This window comes from Trichosurus vulpecula, chromosome 1 (assembly GCF_011100635.1).
Source record: "Trichosurus vulpecula isolate mTriVul1 chromosome 1, mTriVul1.pri, whole genome shotgun sequence".
Lineage (NCBI taxonomy): Eukaryota > Metazoa > Chordata > Mammalia > Diprotodontia > Phalangeridae > Trichosurus > Trichosurus vulpecula.
In genome coordinates, this window is record NC_050573.1 from 461,666,749 (window position 1) to 461,686,893 (window position 20,145).

Below are 20,145 nucleotides of genomic sequence, written 5' to 3' on the forward strand. Positions count from 1 at the left end.
GGAGTGCCCCCTTCTCATTCATGAAAAATGAAGTTCATTCGTCAGACTTAGATATTTTACTCTTTAATGGTTATTAATAAATCAATAAACAAACATTTACTAAGCATTTACTGTGTTTGGGCACTATGCTAGGTGCCGAGAATACAAAGACAAAAAAAAAAAAAAAAAAACAATCCCTACCACAACACTGAGACAACATAGCAAAATTTTTGGGATACATCCAAAGTAGTGCTTAGGAGGAAAGTTATATCTCTAAATGCTGATATAAATAAAAGAGAGAAATAGCAGACTAATGAATTAGGCATGCAATTAAAATTAACTAACAAATTAAAAGCCCTCAATTAAACACCAAAATAGAAATCCTGAAAAATCAAAGAGATTAGCAAAATTGAAAGTAAAAATCCATTGAACTAGAGCTGTTACAAAAAAACCAATAAAATAGACAAACTATTAGCTAACTTTATTTAAAAAAAGAAAAATTTCCACTATCAAAAATGAAAAAAGGTGAATTCAACCAGCAAAGATGAAATAAAAGCAATTATTAGGAACTGTTTTTCCCAACTACATGCCATAAAGACAATCTAAATGAAATAAATAGATATTTACAATACCCAGATTAACAGAACAGGAAATAGAATATTTAAGTAATCCTATTCTAGTAAAAAGAATTTGAACAAGAAATGAACTTAATGGGGGAAAAAAGGGCCAGGACCAGATGGATTTACAAGTGAATTCAACCAAGCATTTAAACAATTCCAGTACTACAGAAACTGAAAAAGTAAGTAAAGAAGCCCTACCAGATTCCTTCTATGACACAAATTTAATCTTGATACCTAATCCAGGGAGAGTCAAAACAAAAAAAACAAGAAAACTATTGACTACTTTCCCTAATGAATATTGGTGCAGATTTTTTTAAAGAAACTTTAGCAAGGAGATTGCAGCAATATATCATAAAAAATCATGCACTATGACCAGGCCAGATTTATACCAGGAATTCAGGGCTGGTTCAATATTAGGAAAACTGTAAGCTAAGCATAATTTACCACATTAATAACAAAAACAATAAAAAAACATACAATTATTTCAATAGATGCAGAAAAAGCTTTTGACAAAATACAACTTTCCTTAATATTAAAAAAAACAAGAAAGTCCAGAGATAAATGGTTCTTTCCTTAAAGTGATAAAAAGTATCTATCTAAAACCAAGAGCCAGCATTATTTATAATGGGGATAAGCTAGATGCTTTTCCGGTAAGATCAGGGATAAAGCGAGGATACCCATTATCACCGATGCAATTAAGCATTGAACTAGAAATGCTAGCCCTAGCAATAAGGCAAGAAAAAGAAATGGAAGGCATAAGCATGGACTTTGAGAAGTAAAACTATCACTTTGGGCAGATGACAAGATGGTTTTCTTGGAAAATCCTAGAAAGTCAACTAAAAACTAATCAGAACAATTCACAACTTTAGCAAAGTTGCAGGATATAAAATAAACACATACAAATCATCAGTATTTCTGTATATTACCAACAAAATTCAGCAGGAGGAGTTAGAAAGAGAATATTAATTTAAAATAACTACGAACAGTCTAAAATACTTGAGAGTCTATATGCCAAGACACACATAGGAACTATATGAACACAGTTACAAAACACTTCACACACTGTATTTATTTAAATATAGATCTAAATAATTGAAGAAATATTAATTGCTTATAAGCAGGTCAAGACAATGTAATAAAAGTTACAATACTACCTAAATTAATTTACTTCTTCAATGTCATTTGAATCAAACTATAAAAGAATTGCTTTGTAGAGCTAGAAAAAATTGTAACAGAATTCATCTGGAGGAACAAAAGGCTGTAATATCAAGAGAATCAGAGGGAAGAACAATGGGAAAGAATGTGGCCTAGCAGTACTAGATCTCAGACTAGTCTACAAAGCTTAAATTAAAGTTACAAACCTGCGAGACCAAACATTGGACAGTTTGGAAGAGGAATGAGTTAGGAAGGAAAGATAATAATTCCTGTTTTGGACATATTGAGTTTGAGAGATCTTTGGGACGTCCAATTTGAAATATCCACTAGGCTGTTGGTGATTTTGGATGGAAGCTCAGGAGAAAGTGGGTTTGGATGTAAAGGTCTTTGTGTCATCTGTGTCGAGATGCTAGTCATACTGAGAGTTTTCACGCTGAGTGAAATATGGTCCTGCCTCCCAAATTCCTTTGTACCTTCATTGCAGTCTCAAATTGGAAGCTGTGGATTGGGTTTGAGGGTACAGTGGAGGGTGATGGTGAAGAACTTCGCTACCCTTACATAGGAAATGCAAAATAATTTATGGTAGGGTGGGGAGAGGGCCCTAGCAAATGGAAGACCAAGATAGGCTTTATTGGTAGTGGAGAATCTTGAAGTTAGCCTTAAAGGAAGAATTCTAAGAAGTAGAATTGAGAAGTTATGCAACCCAGGCTAGCAGGCAGGGCTATGCTGGTAAATGGTTGTTTTTGTTGTTGTTGTTGTTTTTTTTTTTTTTAACAACTGGCTGGATCTCCAGAAAAAAAGTAATCAAAAGAACACTTTTAAGGTTAATTTGCATTATTGACATTTTCTCCATCACTTTCTTGGGTTGACAACAAAAATCAAGTCCTGATTTGTGAAATTTGCTGATTTCGGATGTATAAACCTTCACACTGAAAATTTAACAATCTCTGTACAAGCTGGCTCCAGCACCCTCCTGCCTGGAGCCCAGTGTGGGAAAAGGGATAGAGAAAGAAGATGGAAAGTTGTGAACCAGGAATGGCAAGTAGGCCAATTTACCTAGAACATAAAGTACATCAACAGGAGTAATTTGCAATAAGTTTGGAAATGTGGAATGGAGCTTTTAATTGGAGAGATAATTAAGGTCTTTGCACATGAAGATTAGAAGTTCATATTTTATCCTGGGGAAATGAGGACCCACTGGGACTTCTTAAGCAAGGCAGTGACGTGGTCAGGTAGGCTTTAGGAATATGAATTTGGCACTTGTGAGCAAAATGTGTCGGAGAAGGGAAAAACCAGGCAGGGATACAATTGAATAGGCTCTTGCAAAGTCTAGGCTAGGTTATGAGAGCCAGAACTAGGGTGGTGGCTATGCGATTGGCTAGAAGGGGGTGGACTCAAGAGATGTGGAGATAGAGTAGACAGGACTTGTCAAGTGTTTGGATTTCCACATGGATGTCCCATTGTCCTCTAAAGCTGAGCATAAGATCTGGAATGAGGGAGTCAGCCAACAACCGAGAAGTGGAATTGTAAGATGAGCATGGGTATATTATTTGTTCTGTGGAGAAATGTTCACCCCAAAGTAGCACTTATTTAAGGGAAATTCAATTTAAAAATTATAAATGACTGTAGGCAAGATCATTAATAGGATGCTTCTATTCTACTTGAAGAATGAATATAACAAAATTCAAAATTTCTTTTGAAAGTTCTTTCAAAAGGTATAGATTTTATTCTACATTCATAGTTTTATTTACTTTCCCCTGTGTGTAAACCCCCTGCTAAAGGAGGTACCTTGCAAATTATAGATACAATTGTATGAGGACTTGATTAAACAGGAAAAACCCAAGAGATATGAATTAATTCAAGTATGGACAAGTGTACACCATTATACTCTGTATACATGTAAATATATTTACTTACTCTCCAAAAGACATGCTGATGCTACATGTTCTTTGTAACATTTGTTTTGATTACTGAAATCCCTACCACCGTATATTTATTTAAGTGGCTTCATAAAGCCCGTAAATATCACCACAACCACGTTTCATATTAAACCAGTTTTCACTAGTTTACACACACACACGTACACATTCACTCTCAAGCATGTTTGTATATTTGTTCATCTGTGGGGGGCAAATGTTTCTGAGAAGTTATGAATGCTTATTTTGGCTCTGGAACTCTTTAGGTTGTATTGGATGCTGGTTATTTGCAGGAAGTGCTTTAATAGTTATTATAAACGATGTCACTGGGACTCTAGAACTTATTTACATAACCAAGTTTAGAGAGGACTGATGCTACAAATTGCGTTTCTGAGTGAGACTGATCTTAGTCATTCAGCTCAGCTGAGGCTCAGGAGTATTAATGACTCTGCGGCCTTGCCCTCGGTTTCTTTCCTTTTAGTGAAGCACCTCTTTCATCACAGGTTTTTTTTTGAATGGGGTAATTGTTGATCTTTTTAAAGTTTTTCAAGGCTTTAAAAGTCCAATATTTCTTGTGTGCGTGTGTGTCATTTTTATCAGCATAATTACCAGCCTGTTGCTCTTAAAACCTTTCATGTTCCCTAATTAAATCAGTGAAGAAGGTTAGAGAGAGGGCTAATTTTAGCCATCCTCCTCCTCCTCCTATTGCTGGGCTTCAACAACAGTTGGCCTTCATGTCAGGGAGGCTTGATTTCTCACATATTAGGCAAGTGAAGAGACTGAGGCATGAAACGTGATGCTACAGGGTATAATCAGAGGGCAATTTTGTTGAGTTTTCTAACTTAATGAAAGATGTAAATTTCAGTGAAAACAAGTTAATGTCAATGATGTTTTGTTTCATAATGAAACTCAGTCATACTTAAGTGGTGCCCGTAGGCAAGATGTGGACAGACAGTGGAATGAGGCAGCATGATGTAAGAAACAGAACACCACTCTGAGAGAGCCTGGCAGTGAGGCTTATCTGTGTGACCATGGGGAAGTAATTTAGTCTCTCTGAGATACAGTTTTCTGCTATGTAAAGGGGGAATTATGGTACTTGTAGCATAGTGGATAGACCTGGCCTTAGATTCAGAAAGAGCTGAGTTCAAGTTTTCACTCTGAGACATACTGGCTGCACGGCCTTCATTAAGTCACTTCACCTCTCTGTCTTCAAGCAGCTCTTTAAAATGATAAATTGTACAGGTCGTGTTCATCTTCACTGATAGGAACTCCCTACCAGGAGCCTCATAATTCAATAAAATCATAGGTGTGGGGTTAAAAAAACCACCTCAACATGAATCTACCTACTTCATGGGGTTGCTGTGTGGAAAGTGCTTTCTAAATCTTAAAGTGCTAGCAGAATACAGGTTTCATTAAAATAATCATAATAACATTATATAATGAAATATGATAACATTATTTTCAAAGGTCTAACATATCTATAACTTACTTTCCTTAGAGACGTTATAGTATGTTGAAAGAACACTAAATTTGGAATCATGGGACCTGGGTTCAAATCCAAACTTGCTACTCACTAGCTGTATTACTTTGAGCAAATTATTTTACTTCTCTGGGCCTTAATTACTTCATCTGTGAAAATGAGAGAATGGAGGCATTCAGTGGGAAAAGCTGAGTTTAGACGGTTGGTGCCTCCCCTCCCAAAGTTACCTTGTTTTTGTTGCACATATATTGTCTGTATCCTTATACACGTGTCTCCTCCTTTGGAATGTAATCTCTATAAGGACAGGAACTGTTCCACTTTTGTCCCTATTGATCGATATCACAATCTGCTGCTAACCTAGACTGAGTTCATATCTGCCCTCAATTTATGTCAAAAACCAAACAGGCATCTTTGCTTTACCCTGCCCCTGCACATGGCATTACTCTCTTATTGCCTTGTTCTTCCACAGCCTCTCTCCTGCCTGATGTGTTTTCTCTCCTCAGGTCTTCCTCTTGCATTCCCTGGCTCAGTTCAAGTACCACTCTCCCCCCAGGGTCTTTTCTGATCTCCAGCATTGCTCCCCACCCCACCCCCCCACCCCATTGCTAGTACTCTAACTTCCTCTTTGAAATTACTTTGTGGTTCATCTGTGGTTCTTCAGTCACAGGATCATAGCTTCTAGACCTAGAGAGACTTCAGAGGTCATCTTAAGTCCCACCCTGCTCATTTTGCAAATAGAAAAGCTGGCTTACAGAGATTAAGCTACTTGCTCAAGATCACATGGATAGCAAGCATCCCAAGTGGGATTTGAACCCAGGTTCTCTGACTTTAAAGTCAGTGCTCTTTCCACTCTACCACCGGTTTTCTCCTTGTAGGGGAGCTCCTTGAGGGCAAGAAATTTTTAAATTTGGGTTTTTGTATCCCCCACAGCTAACCAAAGGCTTATAATATAGTACACATATAATAAATGCTTATTAAATTCAGTTCAGTTAACAAGTAGTCAACTGTAGCCAAGAGTTTCCGTAGGCCTGGGACTTTTTCAAGGTGTCTTCCACAAGGTGTGAAGAGTCGGGACAGAGCGGAAACTTAGGCCACAGGATCAGTTTGGCTCAGGACAGAGTATAGCTAGCCAGGAGGAAGCCCTGGGGAGGATTTAACTATTCTTTCCACTCCCTTGGCTAATATTACCTGTAGCAACAGGAGAATAAGGGTCGGAATTTAAGGACTCCAACTGCCCAACAGGGTCTCCAAACTCCTTCTGTCTGATCATTTCAGTGAATGATAAAGAGACTCAAAGGATACTTGGGTGAAGTATAGGAAGAGACAGTCATTTACCATGTTAGTATGGATTACGTTAGTTTAACCAGATGGTTTTTTTTTCCCACACCTAGTAGAAATCCTGATACTGATTCTTACTAGCTAAGTGATGAGCTACCCAAACTTCAGTTTTGTCTCTGTTAAGCGGGGATAATACTAGCACTATTTACCTTATGAAGATGCTATGAAAAAAGTACTTTGTAAAATTTAAAGTGTTTTGTCAGTCTGGGTTATTCTTAACTGAGAAGACCAGAGTCATTCTTAGGAGAATGTAGAGCAAGGGCCAGCAAACTGCAGAGGGCCAAATCCAACCTGCTGCCTGCTTTTGTATAGCCCTCAAACTAAGAATGGTTTTTGCATTTTTAAATACAATAAAACTTTATTTTAAAATGTAAAAAACAAGTTTAGCAGGACCTGTAGAAGCAGGCAGCCAGCCCAGATTTGGCCCCGGCTGCTACTTTGCTGACTTCTGGCAGAGCCTAGGGCAAATCATAATTTATCTTTCCCTTAATTTCTCCTTTCCCCACCCCCCAAAAGTGAGTGGAAAAAAATAAATATCTGAGCCCTCCCCAATGCTTCATTCTGGCAGGTTATGCTCTGTCCTCTGCCAGGTTGATCCTGTGGCCCAAGTTTCTGCTCTGTTCTAGCTCTTCCTAGCTTGGGGAAGACATACTGAAAAGGCAAGGCCTACTGAAACACCTGTATAAAAATGAAAAAAACTTTACATTTTTATATAGGTAAAATCAAGTTAAAATGAACATTAAGGGTGACCTTAAAGGGAAGAAGGAATCAGAAAGTAATATGAAGGCTTAGGAAATGGGGATGAGAGGGAGCTCTTTCTCGATTCAGTTCAATTCAAGTTAATTCACTTCAGCTGGTGCTTGAGAAGGGTTCAGGCATAACAGTTTAGCAAACCTAAGATATTTTATGACATCTGGCTGTGATCTTGCACAATTTAGCTCTTAGAATAACAATAAGGGGTATTTCTTAGGTATTTAACATGTACAGAGAATTGTGGAAGGCAAAGGCTCCTGATTTCATGGAACTTACAGTAATACAGCATTAACTGGGTTAGCTTTTTTGTACACTATACAACAATACATGTTAAGCCCATTGGAGAGTCAGAAAGTGAAGAGCGTTGTGATATCTTCCTTATGCCTCTGACCGCAGGCTTTCCTTGCATATGTGAAAAGTCTTGTAAAGCCCTTAGAATATTAGAGAGGTATAAAAGTGAGACCATGGAGGACAGGGCATTTTTAGAAAAAGGATGGATACTGTATCTTTTTTAATTTAAATTTTCTTTGTTATTATGAACTTAAGTAGTCAACAAACATGAAAATTTCAATATTCAAAGGACAGAACAAAGAGGATTACATATGACTAAAACAGGCATAACAAAATCACTTGCTTGTGTCCCTTTCTGAACCTCTTTTTTTCTGATCTTATCTTTTTATATCTTTGTTTCATCCACTCTGCCTAGCAAAATACAAAGTAGATGGATGAGGTATTACCAAATGTAATCCAATTAATCAAAGGACCATGAAATGCATGTTAAAATAGAATTTAGTACACATACTGCCCCCTATTTCTCTAGCAGGTTGCTATTTGCAGTGAAGCCTGGCAAAGATGTGCTCCCTGTTAGTACAAAAACCAACGTGTTGTCTGTTTCCCTCTCTAGGCTGTGAACTTCTGGTATGTCCTCGTCATGAACGATGAGCACACAGAGCGACGCTATCTCCTGTTTTTCATTCTGAGCTGGGGGCTTCCAGCTTTTGTGGTGATTTTACTCTTAATTGTCCTACGAGGGATCTATCACCAGAGCATATCCCAGATCTACGGCCTTGTCCATGGTGACCTGTAAGTACTTCTAAAGGAAACATGTTGGGTTATTGAATGGTTATTTATTGAAGGGGTGGGGGGTATTTTCTGCATTCATGGCTTCATCGTTGCCTTGATGGTGAAATTTGAGGATGCCCTTTCCTTCCTGCCTCAAAACAGGACTTGCCTGCTTGCCAAGGTTTGGCAAAATCTACTATTTAGAGATTTGTTCTTTTCTGCTAAAACATTGTCTCCCTAAATTCCCATTCAAATATACTAATGGTTGGGGCAGGAGTAGCAAATTCGGTTGTTGTAAGTTATAACTACATTAGTGTAAATGTGTTTATCAGATGGAGGGAAGCAATGGCAGTTAGCTGGGATTGAGATGCTTGAATGAAAACGTTTTGCTCCCAAAAGACAAGAGAATATTTTTGGAGCATGGGACAAGCTCCACGTAGGATACCAGTGGGGACATTAGTGCACTGGGTGGGAGAGGTGGTGGAGTTTTGGGGAGGATAGAGAGAGAAAGCAAGAAAAAAACATGTGAGGATATCCAAGATAAAAATGGCCTACCTCCAGTTTGGTGAAGGACTAGTCCTGTTTAATATATACACAGGTGCATATACACACATAGATATATGCACACATGTTCAGTATGAACGCATATGTGGTACGTGCAATGTGCACATATGCGCTCAGTATTGGTCTACAATATATACATGTATTCATTATATAGACATACGTGTCTCATGTTATATATAATACATACTGGAATATGTATAATACATATATGTATTATGTGATACATACCATATATAATATATAACATTATGCATAATATATACTATATATGTAATACATACTAATATATACTGGAATATACACACATACATACAGTCAACCTCAGTATTCACATCTTTAACTTTTGTGACTTTAAACATTCATATGGTTTTATTAGTAACCTCATTTTCATTTTTGTGTTGGCAGCTGCACACATTTGCAGCTATGGATAGTAGATAAAATAATGCACACAAGTGTGTGGAGTAATTGGTATCCTATTAGGCACTTCACAAGTCTTGTTCACCCCACTGTTACAAAGAGTTCCCCATGCATTTGTTGCATATTTTCATTATTTGCCTTTAAAAAACTCTAATTTTGTGTTGTAATTATGGCCCCAGAGTGTATGTATGTATGACTCTAAGCCTAAGGGTATAAAGTCAAGTGATGAGGCTTAGGGAGAAAACAAAGGTGTGAGATAAACTTTTTACCAGAATGTCCGCAGCCTCACTGTTGGCCTGGAGAACCGTAAGGATCTCAAATGGCAAGAAGTAGAAGTTGCTAACAAATTATTTCAAGCAACTATGTCCTTCATGATCTCAAATGCCCTCTACCAGCCATGAAAGACAGAGGGTTGCAGGTGAGGTTGACACGTTGCCGGTCTTGACATCTCACGACAGCAGCTACTAAAACTCCAGCAACCTTCTTGGTTTTCAGAGGGCAACAAAAATAGAGAAGTTTATAGTAGTACAGTATACAATATAACATCCTCATGCCACCATCTGACACAGTAGAAAGTAGGATTCAAGTTAATAATGTACAGTATTTATGATGCTGTAGATTTAATTTGTTATGAAAAGTAACTATTGTCTGAAATCAATGTGTGTGTGTGTGTATTTTTATATTGAGTTGTTAGCATGAAAGGTCACAGAATTTCAGGGATACTAGAGAGAAAAAATGTTTTGTATGTTACCAGTTTTATTTTGTCTACAGTATTTTATGAGTTATTTCATGGTTACTGGGCATATTAACAGAATCAAATATTTTGTTATAAAGAATTATATGCAGAAAAGTATATTTTCAGCAATCTCTGATGAAATATTACATTTTTGGTGGTTGTTGGAACCTAATCTCCTATTTCTCATAGGTTCAATATATTAACATTTGTATTTTTGACTTAATACCATTTTCTTGGAACATTACCTCCATGAAAGTTGAGGATTGACTATAGTAGTTACTAATTATATAGAGAGATATAGATTCTCTCTCTCTATATATATATGTGTGTGTGTGTATATGTATGTATATATATAATATATACATATATTTCATATATATATATATAATCTGTCATTGACAGATTATTTCAAGATATGACAGAGACAGAGAGAGACAGAGATTTTACAGATATGTACACAGGACCTTATCACTGAATCAGAGAATCTCCAATTTACAAAGAACCTCACAGGCTATCTGGTTCAAACTGTACCAGTCTAAGAATCCTTTCCGTGCTTTGTTGCTAAGTTATCATTTGGTTTCTACTTGAAAACCCCTAGTGAAGGGAAACGTGCTACCTCCTGAAACCTCCCATTCTACTTTTGGAAAGCCCTGATGGGAAATTTTTCCTAACATCAAGACTGAATCTACTTTTGCAGATTTTCCTCTTTAGGTCCAGGCACACTGTGATGCCCCTCCAGAGACTTCAAGGGACCTATGTCACTTCGCCCCTAAGACAACAGTTCTCTAGGCCATAATGCCCCCAGTTCCTTTAGCTCTCTTCACACAGCTTGCTTGATCTCTCCAGCCTTTTAAGCATCCTGGATGCCTTTCTCTGAGCACCCAGGACTTTTCTGTGTTTTATCCTGTCTGCAAAACTGAACAAAATACTCCTGATGTAACCCAGACTGTAGGAACTTTGAAGCAGCCACTAAGTTAAATATGTCTGAATAGATTATCACACCTCTGACTTATCCATGACAACTCTATTTTCAAGAGTATTTGTTAAGGCCCTGGATCTTCTTAATTATAGCTTTGTTAAAACTCCACTCACAAAGAAGCCCTTCAAAATCAGAACTCTTAACCACTGGGTTATCATGAGAATAATATCAGTTAAAAGATGTGAAAAAACTCAAACTAAAAGCACTGCATAAATTCAAGGTATTATTATATGCTATTTCTAAGCTTTATTGCTTAAAACTTCACTGAGACTTTTGAGAACACCCTGTATAACACATCTAGTCCAGGCTCCAGAAAATGTTAGGTGCTTGATTGCTATAAGTAAGCACCAGAGCCAATAACTGGGATAGGACTATCAGGACTTTTACCCATGGTGGAAAATTTAGAGGGTTTCAATTCCGGTATGCTAGAGCTGGCTCATACCAGCTGATTATTAAATTTTCAATGTGGGCATTTACTCCCTTGGATATTGGCAAATGCTACAAATCAGGGCTTGAATTATTGTTTCTTGATCGTTTAGACTTAAGTGTTAATAATGAAGATTAAACTTAAAAGTATTTCCTAGGTACATTCCCACCACCACCACCAGAATCAGTTGTTAAACCTTTACAAGGACACCGCAGTTCCAGAACTGCCCCAGAGTATGTTCCCTCTGCTTCCTTGATTCCAACATGTGTCCTCTCTCTTCTGTAACCTGTAGACTGTTGGATTTAGATGCTTCTTTCCCCTCTACTGCATCCTCGATCCCCTGCTATTCAGCCTAGGTACAAAAGTAAATGTATATTGCCCTGGCAAAAATATTCACATACACCTATATGTATCAGATGGTAGAAATAATACTCGCTTAAGAATCAGGGAATTCTGCCATTAATGAGCTATGCGACTTTGGATCAATCATTCAAGCTTTTGGACCCCTAGTTTCCTCATCTGTAAAATCAGGAGTTTGGAAAAGATAATCTTTAGGGTCCAGGTCTAAAATTTTCTTTTCTTCTAAATCTTGGAGTCTTGCTATATATTTAGAATATATTATATATACATATATATGTATATATATTGCTACATATTTAGAATCAGGACTTGAATTCAAATCCTGCCTCTGTTACCACAAGTTACTTTGGGAAAGTCATTGTACCCTTTTAGACCTCAGTTTCCTTAGCTATGTAATGAGGAGGTTGGACTACACCAGAGATGTCAAACTCAAATAAAAACAGGAGACCATGAAACCACGTATAACGATACCCAGCCACATATTGGCTTAGAAAACCATACGTTCACATTATCTTTATTCTAATTTATTTTTATTTATTTTGTTTGATAGTTTCCCATTACATTTTAATTAGGTTTAGTCTTCACTCAGGTATTGTTGAGGGCCTCAGTGCCCCTGCATGCTACGCATTTGATACCTCTCAATTGGATGGTCCCAGGGGTTTCCTCTGTCTCTAAATCCTATGATTCAGTTCAATTTAATAAGCACTTATTAATCAACTATTATTTTAAAGCATTTTGCTAAGATCTTTCTATACAGTGAAAAAGAAAAGTGGTCTCTGCCAACAAGAAGCTCACATTCTATCACAATAGAATGTAGCATAAACAGATGCATATAAATACACTGTTACTGAGGAGAGGAATGAATCCCTAGCAACTAGGAAGATCAACTAAAGCTTCCAGTAAGAGGTGGAACCTGAGCCGGATCTTAGAGGAAGCTCAGGTTTGGAAGAAGTGGAGATGAAGAGGGATGAAATTCTAGGCAGTGGGTCTAACTCACGCAAAGATGCCAGGAAATGAAACTCCAAGTTCTGTTTGACTTGAAGGATAGTAATGTGAAATAAATCTAAAAAGGTATATCCAGGTTGTGAAAAACTTCCAATGCTATGAGGAATGTGTGTGTGTGTGTGTGTGTGTGTGTGTGTGTGTGTGTGTGTGTGTGTGAAGAAATAGGGAGCCGCTGAAAATTCTTGAGCAGGAGATTGATTCATTGACATGATATCCTAGAGGTCATCCATTCATCGTACAGCTGAGGAAACACTCCCACGGAGGTGAAGTGATTGACCAAAGCCGCAGAGGTAGTATGTAATAGAGCCAAAATTATAACCCAAGTACTGTCTTTCCAAATCTAGTACTTTTCCACTAAAACATATTGCCACCACATGGGCAGACCCTGAGGTGAGGGGGATTATTTTGGTACCTGAGTGGAGGATAAAGTGCAGAGGAGAGAGAGTGGAAGCAAGCAGACCATTTAAGAAGAAATGTACCTCCCAGGTGGTGCTTTTGCCACCCTAGTAGCTACATTTATTTTGGTGGAGTCCAAAAAGTGACTTTAAACAGAATTTTGCCCTGTTGTTAATACTATTGAGGACAGTGTTGTGAATAGAGAGCTGGTCTCAGAGTCAGTTCAAGTTCTTCCACTGATACCTGCTGGCTATGTGACTCTGGGCAAGTCACAATCTTTCAATTCTCTAGGCAACTGTTTAGGACCATAAATTATAGAAAAGATATCAGCCCTCATTGATAGAATGGGTTTTCTCATCTGGGAGTTCCCTGTATTGGTTCAGTAGCAGGTGCAGTCCCTATTAGTATTTTGAGAAAGTTTTAGTGCACATATCATTTGTTTATATGCTAGTTTCCTAGAATACTACGATCATATTCTTTTAGCATTGCGTTCCAAGCTTCGGAGGTGCCAATTGAAATCTTTAAAAAGGGCCCTCTTTCATTTTCATACATACAAAAACAAGCAAGCAACAGTACCTAAGAGAGAGGGATTTTTCTCCTTTTTTAGTGTGGGGAGAGTGGTGGGGCAAAAAGGTAGAGAGGAGAAGAAGGAAGCATTTCCCAAAATTCATAGACTACTTGGCTGGTATTTAAGCCCCAGGTGTATTCACTGGCCACTGAATAAGTATGAGTGAATGATGTTACTTGGATTAAATCATGTCCATAATGATACTAAAAAAGCTTTTTTAAAAAGTGAAGTAATTTATAGTTGGATTCTTCAGAGTATTTAAGTTTCGTGTAGTAAATAAAGCAAAAATGTATTTTAATACATTACTCTTAAAATACTTATATTTCTTGTGTTTTTAGCAGGAGAATCTAAGCCTAGGGCAAAATTATAATTGCTAAAGTACCAAATACATTTATAATCATCTTTGCAAAATTTTGATGTCACAGAATTATCAAATCAATAGATGCCAAACTTTATTGATCGGTTACTCCTTCCTCTGCTTCCAGGGAGGGAATACCTAAGATATTCCCATGAAATTAAGTCTGTGATATATAGGGATGCTGATGATTTATGTGGATTTACTTTATTTCCTACTACTTTGATAAAATTATTAATTGTTTCAACTAATTTTATAGTTGAGTCTTTGGGATTTTTAAGTATATCATCGTATCATCTGTAAAGAGATAGTTTATTACCTCCTTCCATATTCTGATTCCTTCTATTTTTTTTGTTCTCTTATTGCCATTGCTAGGATTTCCAGTACTATATTGAATAATAGTAATGACAGTGGACATCCTTGTTTCACACCTGATATTACTGGGAAGGCTTCTAACTTATCCCTATTACAAATAATGCTTGCTGATGGTTTTAGGTAAATGCTTTTTATCAATTTAAGTAAAAATCCATTTATACCTTTACTTTCAATTTTTTAAATACAAATGATTGTCATACTTTATCAAAAGTTTTTTCTGCATATGTTGATATAACAATATGATTTAAAAAACTTTTATTACTGATATGATCAGTTATGTTGTTGGTTTTCTTCATGTCAAACCTTCCTTGCATTCCTGGTATAAATCCCGCTGTGTATGGTAACAGTAATATTGTTTTGTGAACAACTTTGAGTGACTAAGTCATTTTGGCTATTTAATTACCCAAATTAACTACAAAAGACCTGTGAAGGAAGATGCTATCTGCATCCAGAGAAAGAACTAATATATAGAAATATGTATAGAATGTTTTTTTCATATATATGTATGTGTATACATATATATATGTATAATATAATATACGTCTAATATAATATACGTCTAATGGTTGCCATCTCTAGGGTCGAAGGGATAAAAAAAGTTGTATGATAACTTTATTATATATTTTAAAGGAATGGTAAGTTATCATAATAGATTTGCAGTTTCATATGCAATCATCTTTTGTTTTTCTTTTATGGAAATGCTTGTTTTATTTCATAAATGAAAAATAAAATAATTTTTTTAAAAATGAAAATGTCTGGCTTTGTAAACAGGCTAAAGGAACAGATTCTATCCTTCATTCAAACCCTAGTTCTAATATTGGGATGTTAATTATCACCTTCATGCAGATTTAAATCTAAATATTATCAATATGAGGATTGCATTTGAAACCTCTCCCTAATAAAAATTCAAACACCAGGGTTTGAAAAGCTTAACATTTCTACAAGGAGAGTCAATCCAGGACTTGCAGTCATTGTGAAATAATGGCCCACCTGCAGTGGCTACCCAGTGGTAATAATTTCTCTTTTAGTGAACAGTTTTGTCGTAATAGTTCCTAAATGCATAAACACATACTTTGTAGGGCTAGGAAAGGTATTAATAGTCAGCTGTACTTACTGAGTTTATGATAACATGTCCCATATGTACTACTGATGCCATTTCCTAATTAATGGGTGTTAGACCTTGTCAGATTATTCAGAGCAACAAATGTATGATAAAGATAGGTATAAGCCAAGGTAAAAGAATTGCATGGTGGTTTTGGAAAAATGTTTATATTGACTACCCACTTAATTGCATTTCACCAAGAAAATTATACAAGTTGAGGGGGGCAGGGTTAAAACACCAGTAATATCCTTATTTCACAGGATTATTAGATGATCGATTCAGAACTAGAAAGGATCATAAAGGTCATCTTATACAACCTCTTTATTTTAAATATATTCATTAAGGCTTGGTAAAGTTAAGTGACTTGTCCAAGGTCAAGATATTAAAGGGCAGGGCCAGAATTTTAACTTGGGTTGTCTGACTCAAAATCAGTATTTTTTCCAAACCATGGACTCAATTATTGCTTTTTTTTACATTTTTACTTATTTATTTTCATTAATAGCTTCCTCTGAAGAATCTTTTTTTCATTAAAATAGAAAGCGATAAAGTTCGCATTTACTTCAGCAGTAAAGTTCAGACCAGCATACAGTCTCCCCCCGTATACCTCTGCCCACCTTTTCATCCTACCTGTAAATCCAGATAATAAAATTATATTTATGTGTGTGTGTATTTATGTGTATGTATGTATATATGTGTGTGAGTATATGTATATATATGTACATGTGTATATATGGAAGTTAGTTAAGAATCATAGTACCTATGAGCATATATAGGCTAGTCTTCATAGTTGAAGGGGAGAAAATGGAAAATTACCAGCGTAATTCAGAAAATGTCCATTCCAACCTGAATCTGAGGTATCTGTTTTGGCCACCTGTTTTCATATAAAAGTAATGTTAAGTAACCTTACCAAGATAAGCAACTCTCATCTCCTCTTGTTTAATTTTTAAAACAAGCTTATTAGGGCAAAGAAGGCCTCACTTTTTAATGTCTTCTCTCCCTAGCTAGGTTCTTAAATTCCTGCATATATTCTCTGGTAGGAGAATTTTCATTTTTTTAACATATTCAGGTCATAGAATCATAGCTTTAGACCTGGAAAAGAGGTCATCTAGCCATTCCTCTTATCTTGGGGATGAGAAACTAATATACAGAGAAGCTAAATGAGTCTCTCTAAGTCACACAGTAACAGAAATGAGGTCCTCTGGTTCCAAATCTAGTGCTTTTCCCACAGGCAGCATGGCATAGAGAGAGAACATGTCTTGGAATCTGAAAATGCCTGTTTAAGGGCTACCTCTGACCTATACTGACCGTATGACCCTGGACAAATCACTTAACATCTCAGTGCTGCAAGCAATCTGTAAGACTAAATTGTAGAACTGGCACTGATTTGCACTGGTAGAAGATGTTTCCTCATTAGGAATTCCACATATTAATAAAAATAAAAAGGAAACAATAGCCAAAACTGTCCCTGACCCTTATTTTGATTATCTGTTAACTTGGAATTCAGTTCAGTACTTGCGAAATGACAGGTACAATGGCCACATCAATGTAAACAGAAAGAACAACAATACGACGAAACACAGAATGATCCAATTTTAATGGCCAAATTTGGATCCTGAGAAAAGGCTCTTCCTCCCTTCTTTGCAACAGTAGGGAACTTTTCCATGGCCATGGAATATTCCGTTGACTTTCAGGCACAGTCATTGAGCCTGGCTGATTTTGATGAGCTGAATTTTTTCTTTTGTTTTTTGTTTGTTTTGTTTTGTTTTGTTTTGTTAGAAGGAATGACTGCTTCCAGAGTAGGGAATGAGGAAGGGATGTATTCAGGAAGGAATGTTACCCAAAAAATAAATATGCAGGGGAAAAAAGGTCAGTTTCCAAATCTTGTGGTTGATTTAGGTAAACTTCATCAGCCTCTGGGAAGTCTGAACTTGGGAATTCCAATAATTGGGAAGTCCAATAATTAGTAGACAAGAAGAAGGGTACACCTGGTGAGTGCTTATATCAATATCAATAATACCCTAACATGGGGGCAGCTAGGTGGTGCAGTGAGTAGAGCACCGGTCCTGGAGTCTGGAGCACCTGAGTTCAAATCTGGCCTCAGACACTTGACACACTTACTAGCTGTGTGACCTTGGGCAAGTCACTAAACCCCCATTCCCCTGCATTCCCTCGTGCAAAAAAAAATACCCTACATGCCATCTGTTACCTTGTTGGCATGAAATTGTCCATATACCTCCCAGATTACCACAGCATAGGAAAAGAATTTAGACCCTAGGAAATTAGTCATTTGAAATATTATTTTCAAATAATAAATCAGTGGCTCTTTTTTAAAACACAGGCTCTGTGTTTTAGAATTATTTTAAGGACTTAGGCAAATCCATCTGTATTTTTGTAAGTAATGTTAAAAAAATCAGCTTTTATCTTCATACCACCTAGGATGATTTTTAAAAGATACTGTGCTTTACAGGTAAATAATAGTAGTAGTGCTGGGTGAAGAGGCAAAATATATTTTGGCCAGATTGGTAGCTTTTTTGCTAGGAGACATAAGCTTCCAAAGTTTGCCAATAATTATATATATTAAGCAGCTGCTGAATAATAAACATTGCTCCATTCATCGTGGATAATACAAAAAAAGAGTAGAGACAAGGTCATTACTGTCTAATACAATTCAACAAGCATTTATTAACTTCCGTCAGAGTTGTGATTAGAGTGGAGTGATAGAGACTTGTCCCAGGTACCTGACATCCCAGTGACAGGTTTCCTCCCTGTGGCAGCTATACTATTCTCTAACCCAGTTCCTGTAGACTTCTTGTGTCCCTGCACCAGGCCATCATATTGTCCCTCCTGCCTCATTTGGTCCCACTTTGTTATGGCCAGGGTCCCATTGCTGTTTTTTCTAGTACCTGCCTTATCTTACTACTATTTTCCCTGACTACTTCCTACCTCACTGTGCCTCTTCAAAGTGGAGTCTGTGGAAAACAGACCTCACCTTCTGGCATGACTGTACCTGACCAAGGGAACTTATTCTCTGAGTCTCACTTTGTATTTTGGAACTTGAGCCCTGCGCATTCTTTTCATGGTGTGATGCCTGAGATCGGCAGTAGTTGGTGCACACTGGCTAAGGTGAGATCCCAAGGCCTTCCCACACCCCCTTCTGGGTTTAGCCCTGCCTTGCTTTCTTTCCTAGCAGTTTCCCTAGCTTCCTCCCTAGGGGCTGCCTCCACCCACACATTACATCCTGAGATCTTGTCTCTTTAGTACAAGACAGTGTCCAAAACCCTCTCCCATAATGGGGCTTGTGTACCACAGTCTAAGGTCTTTCTCTAGCCCTGCCTGCCCTACCCCCCAACCCCTTGCTTCAAGTACCAAAATTCTGGTAACTGTGATGTTACTTATAATCTACAGCGCACTGTACTAGGTACTGGAACACAAATGGGAACATCAAGGAGAACAATATGCTAGAACTTAAAGTGTATGAGGAGGAGTAGCATAAAATCAGTCTGACATCAATCATCCACCTGGCCTCAGAATTATTTTCACTTTATCTTTCTCTAGTCAGTCAAGTGACAGCTATTTTTTGAGCACCTGGTATGTGCAAAGAGCATTGTGCTAGGTCCTGTGAAGGTGTGCCATTTACTTAGTATCTGGACTTTATACATAACTCACACTTAATTTTACCACACAGGCTAATGAGTAATTAGGCCAATCCCTTCAGAATGCTGATACACCTCATTCAAATGTCATTTTGCATTGTTTTTCATAGATAAAATTCTATTATAGTAAACTTGAGTCAACATTTGGTTCTAATGATTACATTGCTACATATCACATACCCAGTCTTCAAGATCTGGTGCTGACTCTATAGTTAATCAAAAAATGAAAAGTTCTCTAAAGCCAGGGGGAGCCAAAAAAGCTTAATTTACTCCATACTCTCTCAGAGATCTTGGGTCTTCTGTGCTTTATGTTCAGGTGGTGTGATGGATTAAGTGGGTTTATGTAGTGGGAGGGGAATATTTGAAGGGTTTGATATGGGTATAAATAAAAGATAAAGTTACAGATAAAGTAAGGATTAATAAAAGTATGGTGAAGATCTTCTCCCTCTAGAGTGTAGCTCAGAGCACAGGAAACATCATAAGAATGACTATATAATTAAGTACTAGCTTGTGTGGCATAGCTTATACATGCTGTAATAACTGGGAGAGGGGAAAAATTACTCAGGATTATAAACAAGTTTTCATAAAAGAGCCTAGCCCAGTGTCTTGCACATAGTAAATACCGAATAAATGCTCCTCAATTTACTTGTTAATTGGTAAGAGATACAGTACTTAATTTGGGCTTGGCTTTAATGAAATGTCAAATTTTAATTGGGACGGGTAGAACAAAACATTGACTTACACCAACAGACTATTTTTGTCCATGTCGGTGCTCCCTCCAGTGGTATAAATCTCTATGAATCTTACCTTGATGAAGCGTTGAACAGCGGATGGGGCTCTGGACTTGGAGTCAGGAAGACCTGGGTTTAAAGTCCAGGTCAAGTGGGCAAGTCTCTCAGCCTCAT

General features: G+C 37.2%; 1 protein-coding gene across 1 annotated transcript in view; it reads left to right on the forward strand.

Moving 5' to 3' along the window:
• ADGRV1 (adhesion G protein-coupled receptor V1) overlaps positions 1-20,145 on the forward strand; it is a 727,941-nt gene that overhangs the window by 432,762 nt on the left and 275,034 nt on the right. Inside the window, exon 85 of the mRNA XM_036763404.1 lies at positions 8,146-8,324. Coding sequence (XP_036619299.1) covers positions 8,146-8,324 — 179 coding nt within the window. The remainder of the gene's footprint in view (positions 1-8,145; positions 8,325-20,145) is intronic.